The sequence below is a fragment of the Arvicola amphibius genome, chromosome 13, assembly GCF_903992535.2.
Source record: "Arvicola amphibius chromosome 13, mArvAmp1.2, whole genome shotgun sequence".
Lineage (NCBI taxonomy): Eukaryota > Metazoa > Chordata > Mammalia > Rodentia > Cricetidae > Arvicola > Arvicola amphibius.
The window spans coordinates 65,121,810-65,138,299 of NC_052059.1; the positions used below are offsets into that span (position 1 = coordinate 65,121,810).

The 16,490-nt window shown below is 40.1% G+C and overlaps 1 protein-coding gene across 1 annotated transcript; it reads right to left on the reverse strand.

Moving 5' to 3' along the window:
- Window positions 1-3,705: 3,705 nt before the first annotated feature.
- On the reverse strand, window positions 3,706-16,473 carry Socs4 (suppressor of cytokine signaling 4). The gene is made up of 2 exons (XM_038310499.1): window positions 16,238-16,473; window positions 3,706-5,227 (listed from the first exon to the last, which is right to left on the reverse strand). Exon 2 carries the CDS (start codon window positions 5,132-5,134, stop codon window positions 3,827-3,829), a length of 1,308 nt encoding a protein of 435 aa, XP_038166427.1. The 5' UTR covers window positions 5,135-5,227; window positions 16,238-16,473; the 3' UTR covers window positions 3,706-3,826.
- Between the last annotated feature and the right edge of the window lie 17 nt (window positions 16,474-16,490).

A 16,490-nucleotide genomic window follows, 5' to 3' on the forward strand; every position in this document is an offset into this window, starting at 1 on the left:
TCCTCTAATATTCCTATCCGGTCCTCTTTAAATTAATATTCTCGCCATATAATGATTTAGGCCAATGACATGGTTATGTATCAGAAAGATCACATATAAACATATAACTCTTCATAGAAAAACACCCAAGTAAACTAAAAAGAATGCATTCAGCATTATTGCAGGAATCACAGCATGACTCAAGATGTAGTTTTAACAACGAGCAGAAGGGTCTGTCCTGAAAAGCCTCAAGAGAGATGGAAAAGTCAAGTTCACCTCCTGATTGTGCAAGATGATTCCCAAGGTAGTGGCGTCTGGTGCAGAGCAGCTATCAGTGAGAGAGTCGTTCCCTTTCACTGGCAAGGCGTTTCCCTGAGGTAATGCCTACGTTTTTGATTTAATATTTTATTCAGTTTCTCTTAGTTCCATCTTCTCTCACAAATAAACTACACATTTCCACCATACCGACTGCCTTTCTTTCTTTTTCGTTTTTGTTTTGAGGCGGTCTCACTACGTAGCCCGGCTGGCCTGGAACTCACTATGTCGACCAGGTTGTTACTCAACTCTCAGAGACCCGCCTGCCTCTGTCTCCCGAGTGCTGGGATCAAGGTGTGCGCATCAAATCCTGCACCGGACACTTTTTCAAATGTTTCAAAATTCAAGTTAAGAGTTACATTTCCATTTAATTTAGACTTCTTTGGGTACTTCATACAATTTATTCGTTTTTAGCTATTTAAGTCAGTAAATACATTTTAACCTTTGTCATGAGTTAGTTTCTGAGTTCTGCTGTTCTTCACAAACACCGGAAAGTGGGTCATTTCTCTAGAGCCAGCTCCCTGTTTTTATTGTCACTGTTCTCTCCTTCACAGGAGAGTCTCAAGTCCCTCCATGTCTCTACGTCCACTTCCCTTCGTTGTAGTGCCAAAGGAAACAAAACATTTCAGAGAAAAGGAGTCTCTCCTGTCCTCAATTAACACACACTTCAAAGCTACACATATGGCAGTATTTTGAAAATATTGACAGCTGTTAATACCTTGAAATTGAAAAGAATTCAGAGAAAATATATCATAAGCAATCAGTCTGAAGTATATTAAAAGATAATCAAATCTTGACTTTCATATAAACACTAATTTTACCACTATAAAAGACATAATTATATTTTATTTTCTTTATAAAACTACCTTTTAACAGAATAAGCTAGTCATCCCTTAGATAGTTTTGTACTGATAAAAAGTTACTTTTAAAAGAAAAATATTAAAAATAATTGCTTCACAGCGACAGGTCCACCAGATTCTGGTAAGGAGCTGTGGGTGTGAGTAGAGTCTTACACACTATAGATTCTGGTAAGGAGCTGTGAGTGTGAGTAGAGTCTTACACACTATAGATTCTGGTAAGGAGCTGTGAGTGTGAGTAGAGTCTTACACACTATAGATTCTGGTAAGGAGCTGTGAGTGTGAGTAGAGTCTTACACACTATAGATTCTGGTAAGGAGCTGTGGGTGTGAGTAGAGTCTTACACACTATATATTCTGGTCAGGAGCTGTGAGTGTGAGGAGAGTCTTACACACTATAGATTCTGCCACCAGAGAAGGAGACTTAGGAAATGCTATACCGGTTAGTAAGATGAGCATCATCTCAGCAGCTACAAAAGTGCCACAGCAAAGGTGAGGTAGTCGGAGACTCCACTTCTAGGAAGGGCAGCATCTTCTTTAGAGGGTATGCAGTCACCCACAAGTGTCCACGGCCTGAGGCTCATCACATCTGTAAGAGGCACGTCTTGGGTGGCTACCTCTCACAGACCCAGACAGACCACTAAGGAAAAAAAATTCTAGAAGAGAATGGTAACAGATTTTCCACACAATAACACATGGGAATCCTCCTGCCTCAGTCTTCTAAGTTCTGGAAATACAGGGATGAACTACCATGACCAATAAAAACTATTGCTGAAGAATGTTTTCTTTACATTAACAGTCCCTCAAGATCAGAAATGGTTTCTTTAACATATTATACAACAAGAATTAAGGGAAATTTTTTTTTGAGACAAATTCTCACCATTCAGCTCTAACTGGCTTACATTTGCAGCAATATTCACCCCTCTGGTTCTCAAGTGCTGGGATTAGAGGTGTGCACCACTATACCACCAAGAAACATTTGTTCTGACTTGGAACTTAGGAGTCCATGTTCTTTCAATACAGGCGGAAGCAAAATTTCTAATCCAGCAGAACTAGCAACAAAAAATCAATTACTAGCCAGGCGAAGTCATGCATATCTTTAATCCCAGTGCTTGTGAGGCAGAGGCTGGAGGATCTCTGTGAGTTCAAGGGCAGCCTGGTCTATGCAACAAGCTACAGGTCAGCCAGGGCTACACAGAGAAGCTCTGTTTCGAACAAAGAAACAAACAAAAATAAAATATAATCTACACAACAACAAAAACTAAAACAAATAAAGCAACAAAAAAAAAAGGAAAAAAGGAAAAGGAAAGCAAGAAAAAGAAACCTGTAATCCTGAAACTCAGGCTGTATGATCCCCAATCAGAGGTCAGCCTAGGTTAATAGAGAGATACTGTCACTCTCACTCCACACACACACACACACACACACACACACTAAATAAAAACAACAGACAGCTGACCACAAGGACCTCTGGATAATCTGTGTAGGTCTGTCACTGAGGAGATACATAGGGCACAGACCGCTTGTCTTTCCTACTGGTTACTTCAGGCCAGTGATGGTCTTAAAATGCTGTGCTGCCCTCACGAGAGTAAATGTGAAATATTATTTTACCCTCCTGTCCAGTACGTTATGTCATGAAGCTATTGCCATGTCTTCTCCTTTTTGAAGCCACGTAAAATACATGTTAGGTCTGAAGACAGAAATCATTATTTAGGTTGTGAAGACCAAAATGAATAATATTAAACTTCCTAAATATTGAACCATGTTTTTTGCTTGCATTTGTATTTAAGTTCAGTTTCAAATAATGAGAAACTATTCAGGTCTCTTTGTTACTGGTGGATATGGGAGCTGTTTAGAAACTATGTACTTCCCTTAGGAACCAGAGTTCCTAGAAAAGAGCTAAGTAGATGTGACAGTCCATGAATTAATATAAAAAAACTCTAGCTGCCTTAGCAACTCCAAGTTTCTAATAATGCTATTTTATTTGTAAAGCTTCCCGTAAGAAAGGAACACAAGTTACATTAGCCCCTCTGCCAGGCTGAGTGGCTGCTGTATTTGGATTTCTTGATGATCCCGCTGTACTGCAGAACAAATGCACTTCTAGAACATAATGTTCTCTCTTTTCATTGGCCAAATTAAAAAACAAGCAACCTGTTTTAGGTAGTATTTTAAAAGAAAACACATTAAGTTTCATTTTAAACCATTTTGTTGCCTACCACTCCTATTTGCCACCACATCATCATGGACGGACTACAACACTCATCTTTACTGAAGAATCTTAAAATCAAAGTGGGAAAGGTAACTATTTTGCCATACAAGAATACTGATAGCATAGATGAGCAAAGCATTTCACATGCAGGGAAGAGCAGAAGGATATTTTTTTTAAAAAAAACCACAATATTCAAATGCATTTGCAATGCCTTGAAATTTCAATATGCCCGGACCATATGTAAATTAAGGGGAAAAATATAGAATTTACACGGTAAAAAAAAAAAAACAACACCCGCTTAAAAATATATAACAAGTGTATCATAAGAAAATAAACCAATCTGGAATTAAAATTTAGGGCAGTTTTATTTTGGATTCTAACTGCCTTTGTAGAAAAATTCAAAGAGGCATAAGAAAAATAAGAATAAATGAAAATCCACCTGCAAGTCCACACTCTAGCCTTTCCCGTCACTGCTGCTCGGGCACACCAATCCTGAGTAACCTAACTTTGGACTTATAATGGTACTCCTTCAGATACAGTTTCATAGGAGAAGGAATTGGAAGGGCATCGATGCCATCGTAAGTTGTACAATTACAAATAACTGTTCTGCAGATATGCTGCAAGGAAAAGGGGAAAGTCCGGATTAGCGGAGTGGATAAAAGTGGTTCAAAGAACATACAGGCACTTGGGTCCTTATAATGCTCTAGGAGCCCGGTAATGTCAGGAGAATGGAAGACACATGGATCGTGGGCATCAAAGCTAAAGTTGTGATTCCACTGTTCAATTCTAGCATGAAGAGACCGACTATAGCGTCTAAAACTAACGGAGAATAGGTAATCTTCCTGTGCTGAGTCTCGGAGTAAAAAGGTGCCCTCTGGCTTTCCTTCCAGCAGAGCTTCAGCTGCGTATTTGTCCATAACGCCCCAGTAGCACGGGTTGTTACTGATCTGAAGGAGGTCCGGAACAAGGCAGTGAACATAGTCCAGCTGGGTGTGGTGCTTGGGAGGTGCCTCCAACTGCAGGATTTCATCATCCACTTCCCACCTGGGCTTGTTTCTTTTTCTGGAGCTTGTGCACAGTGTTATAATTTCATCTTCTGAATCCATATCACTATCTTCTATGCTGTCATTTGTGACCAAGTTAATCAAAGAGCCGGTTATGTGACCACTTCTACACGAAGCACTGTTGGTAGTTATGACACAAGGCTGAACACTGGTATGTGAGAAACAGGGTATGTCTTCTTCCACGTTTCTCCGTTTCAGCTGAGCATCCCTCAGTTTACTCCCAGGTAAGTCTGTGCTCACCCATTCATCTGATTTTGGACTTACAGGACCAGTATGTCGTTTAATAAAATGCCACCTAAAGGCTAAATCTGATGGAGGTGGGAACGGGCATTTGTCTAGCATGAGCTCACCAATATGAATTTTCCTTTTAGACGGAAGCCCTGTAGAGTGCCGACCGCTACAGTTCTTTATTGGAAAACACTGCCCCACAGCATCCTGCAGCTTCTGTTTAAGGGACCGACCTAAAAATCTATGCCCACAGGAATTGTCTAAGTCCAAGTCAATGGGCGAGCAGCTGTCCCTTTCTTGGCTCCTTCGAGGAGCTCTGGCTTTCTCTTCAGGATCTATGGTCTCCCACTCAGAACAGCTCTCCGTCTTTCCGGACCAGGACAGCTTCCTTCCACTCCACACATAGCCATCCTTTCGGTCAGCGCTTCTACTGCGGCCTGTTTTAGGCCGGACATCCACATTTTTACTATTGTTTTCAGCCATTTTAAACAAATTATTTACAACTCCCAGTGTTATAAATACCACATTTTTAGCTTTTCTGACAGGAAGATTCTTCTGGGCGCTTTCTGGATGAATCTAAGAAAGAAAGAAGGAAGTCATTAGCAACCTGTTCACCTATTGGACACAAGGTGAAAGCAGTCAGTATGAAGGAGCGATGCATGCTGCCAGGCAGCCCCAGGTGTCCTGTGCCCACGTTAGTGCATTGCTCCACCACATTAGGATAGTATTTCCTCATACCAAGGAGGGAACATAATGGCTTCCTTTCTCATAGTGGAATTTCAGTATGATCCTCTCTCAGCCATAATACATGCTTGGATAGGACAGTTTTGCAGTATTCCTTGTGCTTATTTATCCGCCCTTTATTTTTCTTTTATTGGTTTCCCGAGACAAAGTCTTGCAATGTAGCCTTGGCCGACCTGGAAACCTCTGTACAGCCCAGGCTGGCCTTAACCTTGCAGCATTCCTCTTCCCCCAATTCTATGCTAGAATTAAAGTCATGTGTCATCACATCTGACTTTCAGTTTCTTTTTCTTATTTCACAACACAATTTATTTCTCATAAATTCTGTGTGAGAAGAGATAGTTACAAATCTATGAGCTAGTAGTTAGAACTAATAACCTGTATTGTTTCTTGTCTTGTTTCCATTTCTACTGATTAAAATATCAACAATTTCAAGTTGAAAGTTTTTAGAATCTATTAAGTAAACAATTACCATGGAGCAATAGGAATGCCAAGTAAATACTTCTAAAAGAGTTTTGTCTATTAATTCCAGTAAGTAGTGACATCATTATCAGTCTTTACAGTTTTTTTTTTAAGATTTATTTATTATGTATACAGTGTTCTGTCTGCATGTGTGTCTACAGATCAGAAGAGGGCACCAGATCTCATTACAGATGGTTGTGAGCCACCATGTGGTTGCTGGGAATCGAACTCAGGATCTCTGGAAGAACAGCCAGTGCTCTTAACCGCTGAGCCATCTCTCCAGCCCAGTCTTTACAGTTTTTAGAGGTATTCTCTTCATACATTCTTTTTTAAAAAAGATTTATTCATTTATGATGTATACAGTATTCTGCCTGAATATATACCTGCAGGCCAGAAGAGGGCACCAGATCTTATTATAGATGGTTGGTTGTGAGCCACCATGTGGTTGCTGGGAACTGAACTCAGGACTTCTGGAAGAGCAGTCAGTGCTCTTAAGCGCTGAGCCATCTCTCCAGATCTACTCTAACATTCTTGATCATTTGAAAACAAGCAGGTAAATTTCATTGGCCACACATACTAAAATTTGTATGAACTTATGCAACTATTTCTAAAACATGTTTTTAGTCATTTTGAATTGTGTGCCTGTGTGTGCCATGAGCATGCAGATGCCCAGGGAAGCAAGAGAGTATCCAGTCTCCTGAAACTGCAGCCATAGGTGGTTGTGAGTCTGCTGGTGTGGGTGCTGGGAACCAAATGTAATTCTGCTGCAAAACCAATAAATCCTCTTAACTTCTGGGCATCTCTCCAGCCTACCTAAGTGTTTGTAAATGAAGCAAAAGTTAAGCCAGGAATTGAAAGGCAGAGTCCTATTTTTCTAAATATTTTCACATGAAAACTAAACTTTGTATCAAAAAAATCAGTCACACAACATGCTGATTATGATTGTTTCTTAATTTCAGAATATTAAAAACCTCAACAATCAAGTGGTATGGTTAGAGACTAAGACATTTTGAAATAAAATCCTAATTGTTCCTAACTTTCCAAGCAATACTATACCGAGTACTGTCTTTATTTTCAACAGTATTTTCCCTCTCAGAACAGAGGGATGAGTTTCCATAGTCAACGAGTGTGCTAAACAGTACATCATTCTAAAAACTTAGACTCCTAGAAGTAATGAAGATAGTTTGAGGACTCCTTAATGTAAAATCTGAAATGCTCCAAAAATGTCAAACTTTTAAAGGGTCAGCATATTGTCACCAGTGGAAGATTCTACACCTGACCACGTGGTGGACTGCAGGCAAAACACAGGCAAATTAAAAATTCGTGTAAAATTACTATCAGGCTATGTGAATAAGATATACATAAAACCTGAATGAATGGTTTTAGACTTGGGCTCTTCCAAGAGATCTCATTACATATATGTAAAAATTCCAAAATCTGGGAAAATAAACAACATTTAAAAGTACTTCTGGCCTAAGAATATCAGATAAAGGAAACTGAAGTAACCCCAAGAAAGAAAGCTTTACAAAAGACTACAGATAAAAATGGTTCTCAACACCACTGGGAAATAAAGGTGAGTTCTTACTTTGAAGAAAAATGAGCCAAAGCATCAAAGACAGGAGAAAATAAAACCTTTGATTTATCAACAACTTTACTTGAATTATGGACAGGATATTTTCTAAAAGTGGGATGTAAAGTCTAAACCAGGAAGACACACAGGAGAGGGGGCTCTGGGAACAGACAGAAGGACAGACGTCTCCTGACACACAATACAGACAATGCCAAGGTCCAAGATCCATGTTTGGAAAGATCACTGAAAGAAGGATAAAGCAAATTAAAGATTAGATGACAGCTCTGAGGAGCTCACCTCCCATCTCCGCCCATGTGTGCTGAGGGCTGGACTCAGGCTTTGTTCCTGGTCGGAAAGCTCTACCACGTGGACTACACCCCAACTCTCTTGTACTATGTAGCCCAGGTGGGATCCACCTCTCAATCCCTCTGCCTCCCGAATGCTAAGGTTATAGGAAGGTATCACTGTAGACTAAGGAACCCTAATTTTATAATTAAAGTGATTTTTGTTATATCAATGGGTGAACCAGAGTTTCATGCAATTGTTAGTTTTCAAAAAAAGAAAGAAAATTTACCTTGTATTGTCTGTTTTCCTAAAAATTAAAATGTATGAAATTGATCATATGGCTGACAAAGCTTTTATAACTCACTGTCATCTGTAACCTGATGCTACCCTGGAGGGGAAAGCGGGAGTCCTAACATGCTGGAGTCAGGCCTGCCCGCTCCATGTCTATTCACTTAATGTAGTGTACTGCACGTGTCTATATGACGAGGGGATGGATTTTTGAACTGTAATATTTGAAGTAAAAGAATCTTTATGTTATACTGAGATATGACTATGAAAATTTTGTTAAACTCCAGGGGTACAAGTTATCTCAAGAAACAATATTTATAAATTAGTTGAGCTTTGGGGGCTGGAGAGATAGCTCAGTGGTTAAGGGCACCTGCTACTTCTCCAGATGAGGAGAATCAGGCAGCAAGCTCATCAGGTGGCTCACACCTGCCTCGCCTCTGGCTCCAGGGCGTCTGACGCCCTCTTCTTGCATCTGTGTCTCTCTCACACATATACACAAATAAAAGTTTAAAATATTTTTAAATAAGTAAGTTAAACTTTTAAGAAGAATCCAAATCAAACTTTCTTCTTTCACAAAATAGCAAGTATCTTAATTTCACTTTTACTGAGCTAACAAGTGACTCTCCAAAATTACTCAGCAGATTTTTAATAGTTTACTCCATAGCATAGGTAACCTCTTAACAATTACTAAAAAAGCCCTTTGTTGCAGTAAGATCATATTGGAAAAAGATAGATGAGATGTCCAGATCATGTTGTAAAAGATATTCAGAATGTCCTCCACTGTACAGAAAGAGTAACAATCCATCATGTGACCTGTGCATGGTGACACAAATGTAGGGGCAGGAGAACCAGGACTTGAAACTTATCTTTGGGTTCATAGTGATTTGAAGCCAGCCAGTGCTGCATAAGAACCTGTCTTAAACAGTCAAACCAAACAATCAATGGACCATGTTAAAACAATAACAACAAAAAACCCTCTTGTATCTTCCCACTTAAAGACCTGGGAGGGAGTTTTCTAATATCGTTCACAAGTCTCATTAGACTTGTGCTGCTTGGGACCAGACCTAGGTTTCACATATGCTCTTCTAATGGGGTACATCCCTAGCACTCCAAATTCATTAAAAATTATTTATTTTTGAGCACAGTTTCACTATTTAGCTTTGGCTAGCCTGGAACTCACTATGAAGACCAGGTTAGTCTTGCACTCTCAGAGATCTGCCTACCTCTGCCTACCAAATGATAGAATTAAAGTTGTGTGTTACTATGCCTGGCTCCAAATTCTTAAAAATATAAAAACTCAATCATATTGTTCTCAATAAATCTAACATGGCTTCTGGGGTGGTCTGAATAAGAATGCCCCCCCATGGCTCATATATTTAAATGCCAAATCAACGAAGAGTCTCTATATTGCATTATGTAAAAGGATGAGGAGGTATGACCTCGATGGAGGAAGTGTGTCACTTGGGACGGCGCTGAGGGCTCAAAAGTCCAAGCCGCGTTCCAGTGTCTCTCTTCCTGCAGCCAGCAGATCCAGATGTAGAACTCTCAGCTATCTGTCCAGCATAATGTCTGCCTACATGCCACCATGCTTCCTGCCCAGATGGACTAAACATCTGAACTATAAGCCAGCCCCCAGTTAAACGCTTTCTTTTTTAAGAGTTGCTGTGGTCATGGCGTCTGTTCACAGCAATAGAACACTTGACTAACACAGCTCCAAATAGCCAGTCATTAGCTCTTGAAAATTTCCTCTGTTGTCATGATTATTACTCTTTACAAGGCTGGGGTTAGAACCCAGGCTTCATGCATGTTGGATAAGTGCTCTAAGCTGATCTTTGGAACTTAACCAGCTCTGTATAGAGAAAGAGGCGTTATGGAACGGTTGGGCGGTCTATGGCAGTTTTGGTGCAGTACAAAATCAGACAGGGCCGTGGAGAAACTCCCCTCCCTCTTCCTTTTTTAAAGAAGAGAAAAGCCTCATTCGGGAGAAGCTGCTTTGGCTCTTGATCCAGTACTATTTTTTATGAATGGCGCCATGTTACCCACAGCCTTGGGAAATGAACAGTGACATTTTTTTAAAAAAAGTTTTTCTTTCTTAATGAGCAAGAGGCAAATGTTTAAAAACAAGTTTGTGTAAGCGTTACTTCAAGAAAGCAAGTTTCCAGATTCAACTGGCAGGACAATGATGAAAAAAGATCAATACCCACATGCTAATTTCACTAATGAAAAAGATCTAACTAATATTTCTTTTGAGTAAGGCTAGGAAGGTAATTTTAATTCAAGAGTTTTATAGGAAATAAAAGCTAACCACAGAGTTAAACATCTGGAAAATGAATTTGTAGTCTCTATATTGCTGGATAATAGAGCATATTTTATATCTGTGAATGTACATTATTCATTGAACTACTTACGCCTACAATGCTGACATACATTTAAGACTAGAATTCTAATTTCTAATACTAACCCAAAGTAAATTTGATGATCCAAAGAGTAATTCAACATCCTAACTAATTCACAAATGTATTATAACTGCGATAGCAGTTCAGTCCCGCGACCTTTCCTGCGAGTTGTGTGACTGCAAGTTTCCCTGCAGCACCCACCCCAGTCCCCACCAGAGCATTCAGATTAGAGCTCGATATTTAAATTGGATGCTAAATAAATATTTAGGCTTCACAAGTTGGCTAGTAGACAACGGAGGAATTCCTCGGAATAGTGTATCAAAAAAATGAAAACAGGTTGCATGTGAGAAAAAAAATTTTGAGATGAAAAAGTTTTCATTCTTTAATTATCCTTTCCCTAGTAAAATTTTTTTTGTTAAAAAATTTCTATTTATTTTCTAGTAAGTATTTAAAAGCATATCCTTTAAAGAGTTAGCCAGGCAGGACTCACAAGGCTGAACTGGATGATAATTAAAAAACAAGCAAATAAACAAAAAGGAAAAGCCCAAATAAACCATTAGTTTAATACTATTACTTTCATTTGCCCTTTCCCTCACTTTCTTCTACTTCCTTTCTGATCAGAGCTTGGTCATGCTAGACTCTTTAATCTATATTCCACTAAACAAAAGTCCTAAAATTGTGTGTGGGAGGAAGTTTCAGTACAGTACTTTATTAGACTGCATGTGACCACTGTTAATGTATATTTACAAAATGCTCAGACAGACTTTTTAACCTTCTTACTACAAATGTTAACTTATAGGAATCACTTCATTATGTCTACATCCATCAAAATCATATTGTACTCCATAAATACATGAAATTACTATTTGTCAAAATGAAACAATACAAATACTTATTCTGGGTAAAAAAGGTGGGATCCCTTGTCAAACAAGCTTGAGAAGTGCTCACTGGCAGACTACCACCCCCATAAACAAAGTTCCTCAAAGGCCCTTCAGTAAAGAAATCTGCTTAAGGCACAGATTCCTGCACTGACCACAAATCATTTTTATAGAACAGAATTTGGGAAACATTAAAATGAATGTATACTCCATGAGCTTATGAGCCAAAGATAAAGAGATATATCTAAATATTTATCAACTGAAGTCAGCTACTCTAGATAAAGGGCAAGCAGAAAACTAATGGCTGGAAGTCCATGGATGCAGGCAAGCCCAGGGAATAAATAGTTTAGCAACCTGGAACTTTTCTTGGGTTTGTGTTATACACCCCTATCTTCTAATAATGTGTGCTTGGTAGCTTAGGCCCCCTTATCGTCAGAACTATGAACATACCCTTCTCTGAACAATGCACCTACAACCTGCTAGCAATACAGGGCCCCCACCGGCATCAAGCTACGCTTACAACCTTTTTCAGTCAGCTATGCAGGTTTCCCTTCCCATATGGACCAAGGAACAGTTTTTATCCAAATATATTCTCAGTACTTCCTAGTCCTGATCCAGTGTAAACTGACTTTAGGTATATGTGCAATAAAGCAAAAACTGTGTTAATTTTTAGAGAACCCCCTATTTACTATCGAATTTTGCCAGTGCATAACTGGATGTGCATATGATTAAAGTCAGATGCATTATGGGAAGAAACATGTGCCGTAGAGAAATGATTATATGACCTAATCTATCAATCAAAATAGGAAACCATCCTCATCGTGCCCCCTTTTAACAAAATCCCCTTTTCTCTTGATCCCATAGAAAAAAGCCCCAAATGATAACATGTGTGGAGGTACCCCGAGAAGCCAGGCATGTGTACCACATGTGTGGAGGTACCCCCAGAAGCCAGGCACGTGTACATCTGTGGCGGTACCCCCAGAAGCCATGCATGTGCACTACATGTGTGGAGGTACCCCAAGAAGCCAGGCATGTGTACCACATGTGTGGAGGTACCCCCAGAAGCCAGGCATGTGCACCACATGTGTGGAGGTAGCCCCAGAAGCCAGGCATGTGCACCACATGTGTGGAGGTACCCCCAGAAGCCAGGCACATGTACCACATGTGTGGAGGTACCCCCAGAAGCCAGGCATGTGCACCACATGTGTGGAGGTACCCCCAGAAGCCAGGTACGTGCACCACATGTGTGGAGGTACCCCCTGAAGCCAGAAGAGGGTTTCAGATCTTCTGAAACTGAAGGTCCAAGAAATTGTGAGTCATCAGATGTGTGCTGGGACTTGAACCCAGGTCTTCTAAAATAACCAAGTGCCCTTAGAGGCTGGGCCATCTCTCCAGCTCCAAAGCTTTCAACTTTTAGATCCCTTAAAAATATTGAGTGAAAATAAACTTTAAGTGAAAACATTTTATAGGTTCTTTTAAAAACTATTTCATTTTATTTTATGTGTATGGGTATTTTGCTTGTATAGCTTATCCCTGGGAGTTGAACCTAGGTCCTCCGGAAGAGCAACCAATATTCTTACCCTCTGAGCCATCTCTCTAGCTGCCCAGGAGTGAACTACTATCATTATTCTGTTAAGTGGGCATAGTATCAAACTGCCTTCTAAATTCTTATCTCTACATCAATAGATTAGCACATTTCTCAGACCTGATCAGAGAAGTTTCTATGTACAGTGGATGGTGGTTAATACAGACATTCCTGATTGATCAAAGTACAGAGACCAAGTGTAAACAGAGTATTCAGCCACAAATATGACATCCTTATCACACTCCTCCCCCAAACTAAGGGACCATTGTGGAAGGTGGTCAAGGAGATCTGGGGCAAGACAGTCTTCTGGACATGACAGGACCACTGAACTCATGAACTCACAGAAGCTGTGGCTGCCTGCACAAGCCCAAGCCAGTGAACACGCTAGCATGGAGTGGGAGGTGCTTATGAGACCCCATTCTTAACTGAGAAACTACTGACAGTTGATGGCTTCTAGGGGTGGAAGAGTCAGCTTTCTTTAAGAGTATGGCAACCATGTTCCAGCAGATGGTCCTATACTCATAAGTATATGGGTAACTCAATGGTAGGTTATTAAGGTGGGTCAAGGACACCAAGTTGAAAGAGGGTGCGGAGGTAGGAGTAGATTTGGAAGGAGTTGGGGGAACACTGAGGTGGTGGTGAATATGAGATCAAAGTATAATGTGTAAAATTCTCAAAGAATAAAATTATATTAAAAATTTATCTGTCTTGCTATGAGAAAAGTCAATCTAGTACTGCCAAGGTAATATAAGAATCAAATACTTGCTGTTTTCGGCTAGAGGAAGTAGGTGGCTAAAAGCAGAGGGACTTTGACTATATCCTCTTTTATATCTTATATACTTCTACAGGTATTATTTATTCCCGGAATAAATGTTATTAACATTCATTCATAATACATTTAGAGAGATTAAAAAAATTTGTTTTTTTCTAATATTTGGTTCTCAGCTATTGTCACCCTCTCTTCCAGCCTCATCTTCCAAAGTAATGATGATTTTTATATCAATTAAGTATTCTATTGGGAGGCAGAGGCAGGCGAATCTTTGTGAGTTCGAGGACAGCCTGGTCTATAAGAGCTAGTTCCAGGACAGGCTACAAAGATACAGAGAAACCCTGTCTCAAAAAACAAAAACAACAAAAAAAGTATTCTATTAAAAAGAAATTTTAGGGGCTGGACTGGAGAGATGATGGTTCAGTAGCTATGAATACTGGCTGTGCTTGCAAGGGACCCAAATTCAGACCCCAGAACCCATATCTTGCCGCTCACAATTGCCTGTTGTTCTCCAGGGGACTTGATGCGTTCTCTCTCTCTCTCTCTCTCTCTCTCTCTCTCTCTCTCTCTCTCTCTCTCTCATATATGTGTGTGTGTGTATACACACACGCACATCTCCCCCCACATTCTTACAATTAAAAATAAAATCTTAAAAAAAATCTTATGTAGGCAATTCTGCTATAGTCTGTTGGATAACTATGTAGGGTTATATAACATTATTTATGTAGATAATATTACTTTTGGTAGAATGCTAATGTATCTATGTTCTCTCATTCTATTGCCCTTGAGATCAACACTATTTGTGAACCTCAGGATATTAAAATGGTCACAGTAGGGCAAACTAACCTTCAGTGAAACTGGATCTCCAATCTTGGCACTGTTTTCAGTGAGTTCATTCAGATACCCACTCAAATAAGATATGCACTGGTAATAAGTAATTCATTTGGGAAATTTTGGTACTCACATCAGAATTATAGGAACACTGATTTATTTTCTTAAGTTATGTTTTTTAGATAGCCTGACGATTTTGCAATGCAGTACTTTAGTTATACAAATTTCATTACTGCATTATCATTCTGTACATATTGCTTGAAGATCTATTGTCCTCAATATGCCATAAACTTGCTGAAGGTAGGATTCACAGTTTTGGAGGCATCTGGCATGTGAAGGTTTTACAGGCTAATCCCCACTTTAAAGAAAACCACTAAATACCTAAAGTGCCTCACTAATGAATAACATGAGGTCTTAACAGTTTTAGACCGCCATGAGTAACTTCTCTGCACGTCCATAATTTGATGGAACTAAGTATCAACTCCATCCTGGAGGTGAGAAATCTGACATTCAGGAAAAGACACACTCACACTCAAGGTCATACAATAGGTTAGAGGTAAAATTAAAAACTAGAGCTGTTTAATCCTCAGGCTTAAGCTTATTCATCCCTGTGAGATCAGCAAAGGAAACATTGTCTTAACCTGTGAATAATGGCTTGATTGCTAGGGCAGAGAATGGGCAGGTATGCTGACACCGTTCACAGTTTTAAATCAAACGGTATTACAGATACTATAAAGTATTTACAACTATAACTCTTGTTCCTCTTTGCAGTTTTCTGAGTATTGAGGTCTGAATAGCATTACTCTGAAATCCCACTCTGATACAGTCAATATCTAAATGAGCATCAGCTCAACTTGAATCTCACACTATACCTAACAATTTGTATTGCCCGATCCTTGGGCAAAAGAATTATAAATTGGTCCATCTAAAAACTGAATAATTTCGAAATAAAACTAAGTTACTCAGAAACCATCATCTCAGATACCTGCGTTCTGTGGTACAACTGGTACAATTGGGATTTTAAAAAGAATCTCAGGTTCTTTCTGAGCCAACCACTCTTTCTTTTTATGCCTATACAAATCTGAGAGTCTACTTGGAACCCTAATTTTTACAAAATGTTACCAGAGCAAGAATATCACGGCGTGAATTAACTAAGCTTGCAAATTTTCGGAATGAATCCGGACTGAAGAACCGGGAAATACACTTCTACAACGGAAAAATGTCTCAGGTGATAAAAGTGATTGAAACTGTGTGGTGTGTACCATAAAAACTCCGAGAAATTCCGTAAGATAAATCCTAACCAAAAACAAACAAAATAATAATTATAGTTTTCAACAGAGACCAGTTTACTAATATGGAGACCCTGAAGAAAGAAGAAAAGCATAAACTTGACGGGCCCAAGACCTTACTTAGCACAGGATGCGTTATGGGCTGCGAGGATGAAAAGAAGTGTCCAACAATAAAAATGAGAATTCTCTTTCAGATCTAAATGCACTGTGGTGAACTTTGGGTAGGAACTAAATAGGAAATCCGAGTTAACTCTCTTATTATTATTTAGCATTATTTAGCTAGAGCTACAAGAAACAAGAACGACTCCATCCTTCATCACGGCAGAAATGACAAAGTGAGGGCACGAAGAATAAAGGCTCGACAAGGTCCGTTTCTAACCCTGCCCCGGGGAGCTCGATCGGTTCGAGGAGCCGAAATTGGTTGCCTGGGAGGAGAGCCTGGAAGGGTGGGCGCCAGACCCCAGCCCTCACCGCCACCCTCCCCCCTCTCACCTCTCTGGGCGCAGCTTAACTGGGGCTGTCCGAGCAACTGCCGCCATCACCATCGCCATCACTGGGCGCTCGCTCAAGCGTGGAAGGCAGGCCCGGCCACTCCCGCTCCTCACGCAACTCCCGCGAGGCGGATGCTCTCAGTCAGCCCCCGCCCCGCTCAGTCAGTCCGGCGTCCGACTCGCCGCTGTCTCCGCCTGCTCTCCAGGGACCGCCACCACTTCCGGGTTCAGCACCGCCCCAGCCGCCGCTCGGG